This window comes from Daphnia magna, linkage group LG9 (genome assembly GCF_020631705.1).
Source record: "Daphnia magna isolate NIES linkage group LG9, ASM2063170v1.1, whole genome shotgun sequence".
NCBI classification, from domain to species: Eukaryota; Metazoa; Arthropoda; class Branchiopoda; order Diplostraca; family Daphniidae; genus Daphnia; species Daphnia magna.
In genome coordinates, this window is record NC_059190.1 from 5920036 (window position 1) to 5925296 (window position 5261).

General features: G+C 37.7%; 1 protein-coding gene and 1 non-coding gene across 2 annotated transcripts; one reads left to right on the top strand and one right to left on the bottom strand.

Annotated features, from left to right (window-relative positions):
- Positions 1-2520: 2520 nt before the first annotated feature.
- On the top strand, positions 2521-3254 carry LOC116935359. Its single transcript, XR_006651247.1, has one exon. It is a non-coding gene; the product is annotated as an uncharacterized LOC116935359 (transcript).
- Positions 3255-3554: 300 nt separating this feature from the next.
- LOC116935358 lies at positions 3555-4361 on the bottom strand. Its single transcript, XM_045179240.1, has 3 exons — positions 4197-4361; positions 3683-4133; positions 3555-3565 (listed from the first exon to the last, which is right to left on the bottom strand). The coding sequence occupies exons 1-3, from the start codon at positions 4359-4361 to the stop codon at positions 3555-3557; spliced, it is 627 nt and encodes a 208-aa protein (XP_045035175.1).
- Between the last annotated feature and the right edge of the window lie 900 nt (positions 4362-5261).

Consider the following 5261-nt stretch of genomic DNA (forward strand, 5'->3'; position numbering starts at 1 on the left):
AGTTAGGATTATTTACATTTGGGTTGTACAGAGTTCTTTTTGTTTTGCATTTCGTGCAACTATAATGTCCGGTGTGTCCTTTGACACGAGTAATAAAAGATTTTGCAGGCAAATCGCATATAAAAGCAACAACCGAAACAAAAATGGTGGTCCCTCGAAATGCTACACCCTCCAATTCTAATTGTAATGCCTCTTCGACGAAATCTCGCAAATAGTCATTGACCATGGTTGGCTTTGTTTTTCCGTGATAAATACCTACAACAAATGGTTTTGAACCCTGAAACCCACGAATTATTGCTAATATCGGCCAAAATTGGCTATTACTACTTTTTGCCAGAGGAATCCCTAGGGTGTTTCATTTTGCAAAAATTTTTGAAATTCAAGGCGGCCTTTTAAATTGGGGTGCCCAGTACTAAAATAATGATAACTACAAAATTTCAGATTTTTTAAGAAATATTTGACCCTCCCAGCCGTGAGAAAATAGCTAAATTTGCATTTTTCTTCCTATTTTCCCCTGCGCTCGAGATGTTGTACTTGGAATTTTTGAGCGGCCTTTCGTATTTAAGTTCTTCAATATACAACTAATATATGCTAAAAACCTCATATTGATCGAAGAAGTTTTAGAGGTCACAGAAAAATTTAGAAATATGGCACCAACGCTTAGTCGCCCTTTTTTGACAGTGATCGTTGGTGAAATCTGGAATCCAGTAGTAGTGCGTCGAATTAGTGGTAATTATTTTGATTTGGAATGGGCAAAACGAGGACCAACAATAAAGATTGGCTACTCGGCCATGGAACCGAAAGTAGCCTATCGATTGGGACTAAACTGCCTTTGAAGAGAGCCGTCATGAAGAGGTTTTTGTGGCTGAGACAACAGGCCAAAGGTAACACAAGTACTAGAGAAGTTTTTCGAGCCATACTTATGGAATTGAAAGAAATTTGGCAAAAAACCGCTATCCCAATCAAGTCTGACAAGAAATGTCTTGATCAACTCATTAAAATTCATAAAGTTTGGGCGTCTGTTAAAAAAATCGAAGTGTCTGCTCGTGAAAACGAAAATTCACAAAGACAAATCCAAGAATTCAACAACAGCATGAATAGTCTATGTGATTTGTCTCCATCGGATGTTGAAAATCAGCTAAAAGCTTTACGAACGAATAACTGGCAAGAAGATTTAGAATTTTTAGCTGGTCAACGACAGTATCCTCAAACTGGAACGATGTATGGATTGGATCGAAAAGAGCAAGAAAGAGCAAGTAGTCGACAAAGAAGAATGAATCGAAAACAGTCTTGCTCAATCGCTGACAAGTTAACGCCTGGTTTGGTTGATGATGATGTCCAGCTGTCTTCTGAATCGGAACAATCTATCCCTGATTGTCATTTGACTGATGATGAGTATTCAGCTGCACGTGCTACGCCCAGGCCATCATCAGTGGTGCTTCAAATTCCAGCAAAAAATCTCATGAAACAAACTGGACAAGTTGCCGATAGCCGTAATATTAGCATACGGGACCATTTACTTCTGCAGTCAGCTTTTGTAAGAGCAGGAGGTGGTGACATTAATGACATGAGCATGTCTTTATCTACCGTTTACCGCCACCGACGCGAGAACAGAAAAGCCATAGCAGAAAAAGTAAAAGAGGACTGGCTGAAAGAAAAACCTCCTTTTGTTATTGTCCATTGGGATTCAAAGCTCATTAAGCATTGAAATTATTTGGAATTATTGAATGCATATCATCGACTAAAATATATATGTTTTTAAAGGTATTTAACGGGAAATGTTGACGATCGCGTGGCTGTGTTAGTCATTGGCAAACCTCAGATTGAATCACCAAAGTCGTTAGTAATTCCAGTAATTCCAGATTCCACAGGTGTCGCTCAACATCGAGCTATAGTCGATTTATTAGAAGATTGGGGCATATTGAAGAACGTTATTGGCCTTTGTTTCGACACAACCGCCAGCAATACGGGGCGTTTGAAAAGCAGCGCGACCATCATTGAATCAACTGTTGGCCACTCGGTATTGTGGCTTGCTTGTCGCCACCATGTTTACGAACTTCATGTGAAACACGTATCGGATTCAATAATTGGCAAGAGGAATAGTCCGTCAGAAGCTTTATTTGTCAGGTTTCAAAAAGAGTGGCCAAACATTGACCAAGACCATACGGTTAGTGACAGTAGCGAGTAGCGTCTTCCAATAACTATGATTGACTTATCAATAATGTTGCTTTACTTTTTCATAGAATCTATCGCTATTTGACTTTGACTTAGATGTTGAGTTGCAAAATATTGCTCATTCGGTAGTGGACTGGGGTACGGAGCGTTTAGAAAATGAAACTATTCCGAGAGAAGATTATCGTGAACTTCTCCAACTGACAGTTTTATTCCTCGGCGGCAGCGTATATCCATTTTCTTTTCGGAAACCAGATGATTAATAAGCTTTAGCATATGTGTTTAAATATTGTTCACTATACATGACTTTACTTTCATTTAAAAGGAGCCCATCATCACGCAAGATTTATGGCGTATTCCATATACTTTCTCAAAATGCAATTGCTCTCGGAGCAGTTTGAAATGAGCGATGCAGAAGCAAAGAACGTCAAGACTATGGCAACTTTCATTGCACTGTTTCACAGTAAAGCGTTTCTACAATCAAGGCTTGCAACGATATCTCCAGCTGTGGATCTAAAATACTTATCGATGATGTCGCTCTATCGAAAGGAAAACGAAATCACCGCAGCATCAGCTATCAAATCTATTCTCAATCATTTGTGGTATTTGTCGGAAGAATTGGTTGTATTTTCCGTTTTTGATAGAGAGTTAGCTGAATCTCTGAGGAAAGCATTAGTTGAAAAGCTATTATCCATTCCTCGTCCAAAGTGCTTTTTACCCGGCAAACCAAAATTTCCAAAGACTGGCCCTAACGATTCAATTGAGTATCCTGACCAGTTAATAAGATTCATAGGCCCCAACAGTTGGTTACTGTTTGATTTATTAAAAATGAATGAGGAACAACTTGATTGGATGCAGGCACCTGTTTCTTGCTGGGAGAAAATGAGTGGGTATAAAAAGCAGAGGCTGTCGTTCGGTCAATGGAAGTGGTCAATGACTGTGCTGAGCGTGCTGTTAAATTAATTACAGATTTCAAAGATGTTGTGGGTAACGTTGAAGAGCAAAATTATTTGTTTCAGGTAATTGAACAACATCGAGCTCATTTCAAGTCGTTCAACAAAAGCAGTTTTAATTCAATTTGATATTTACGTCGGAATGAATAGAAAACTTTGAATTTCCTTATTTCTTTTTTTTCTTAATTTTTCTGCGACCTCTAAAACTTCTTCGATCAATATGAGGTTTTGAGCATATATTAGTTGTATGTTGAAGAACTTAAATACGAAAGGCCGCTAAAAAATTCCAAGTACAACATCTCGAGCGCAGGGGAAAATAGGAAGAAAAATGCAAATTTAGCTATTTTCTCACGGCTGGGAGGGTCAAATATTTCTTTAAAAATCTGAAATTTTGTAGTTATCATTATTTTAGTACTGGGCACCCCAATTTCAAAGGCCGCCTTGAATTTCAAAAATTTTTGCAAAATGAAACACCCTAGGAATCCCGTCAATATTAATGCAAGTTTTATTGCACTTGGAAGGTTCGAAAGACAGATGGTATAGCGATTTTAATATACCATTTGATAAACCAAAATGGAAATAATATCCGGGTTGGACATCTTTTGTAGACCCTTGGCTAGCCGTTTTCAAAAGAGTACGATAATCTTTAGGCAAATGTGACAATCCTTTACACTTTCTTAGAATGCACAACAATCTACTAATATGTGTGCGTGGGATTCCGCATTCAATAGCCCATTTTGCCAGTTCACTCTTAATTTCATACCTCTGGCTGTCATCTGCATCATTGACATCTTCATCCAGGCAATCCTGATAGGATTCTTCGTCGGAGTCACTAACAGGGACTCCATCATCGTCGCTACCATTTGGACTTAGAATATCGTACGAGTCGGCACTGTCACACATTGACTCCGTTTCACTTCCCTCCGGACATGTTGCAGTTGTTGAAGCAGCATTACACTTATCAGTAGAAATTCTGTCCATTTTCTGATCATCGTCACCATCATGACTCTATATTTGGTGGAAAGTATTAATTGAATTTTTCTTTGTATCAATACGTTTGAGGTTCGCTACCTGAGAAACACCATTTTGTGTTTGGCGTGAAACCAACAAATTCCTCGTTGTTTCTCCCAAAGGAAATTGTGGTAGATGCTGTCTCATTTTGTTCCTTGCTTCTCGAAACATTCGTTGTTGTTGTCTTTTACCAGGAAAAATTTTCTTTTCCCTTGTTCGTGGCATTTTTGTATTGGCATCCATGGAACAATCCAGTAACCTATACAAAAATGGGGATAATATGAAACGTGGAATAACAAACAGAGAACTTTAATCGAGAATTTCCATCTTTTACCTTTACTCATAGATAGTCTAATGTTTAAATCATAAGCAACATATGACGACGTTTTTAGGGAAGACAATCTATACATCAGCCATCAACGGTACCCGTCCATGGAAATAAACCAAATTCCTGGTTAAATTGTGAACACCGAAAACAGTCAATCCAATAAACACGATGTAGCTGAAACTGAAATGTTTATAAAAATAACTGCTAATTTGTCGCGTGTTTCAAAATGAGCATGCTAGAGGTGACGTGACTGACTAGACTGTCGTATAAGAGAGGAGCAGACGGCAAAAAACTTGTTTCTTTATAAACCGTTGCCACATGGTTTTCTCCCGTTCATTTCAGAAAAATTCCTATAAAACATTGTATTTCATAAATAAATAACAGTTTTACGTTGATTTGCTATTTTTTAAAATATATTAATTTATATGTGGCACGTAATAAATTCGGTATGATACAAAAAAATTTTGACAATTCTGTTCAATCATAGCAGACTCATGAAGTTAGTTAATGCACGAAACGCATGGCCTGATATTAAAATTTCTACAGAGTGCAGACTCTAGTGCGGAGATAATCAGTTGTGTGACTATAGAAAAAAAAAACGTGTTTAGTGTGGTAATTTCCTAGAAAATTTCTATTCATATAACTATTTGCATAACAAATTGTTTTGTTTTCTCAAACTTCCTTTAATAGACCAGGTACTGACAATAACAATTGTCCAAGCAAACAAAATGAGCAAGCACTTTCTAATTGTTGATGCTTGGATAGAGGAAGATAAACGCGATATCCATCCATGTGTT

Coding starts and splice junctions, on each gene's coding strand:
- LOC116935358 (XM_045179240.1), bottom strand. CDS start 4,361: ATGCCACGAACAAGGGAAAAGAAAATTTTTCCTGGTAAAAGACAACAA. Junction 4,134..4,196: donor CACAAAATGGTGTTTCTCAG/GTAGCGAACCTC, acceptor CACCAAATATAG/AGTCATGATGGTGACGATGA.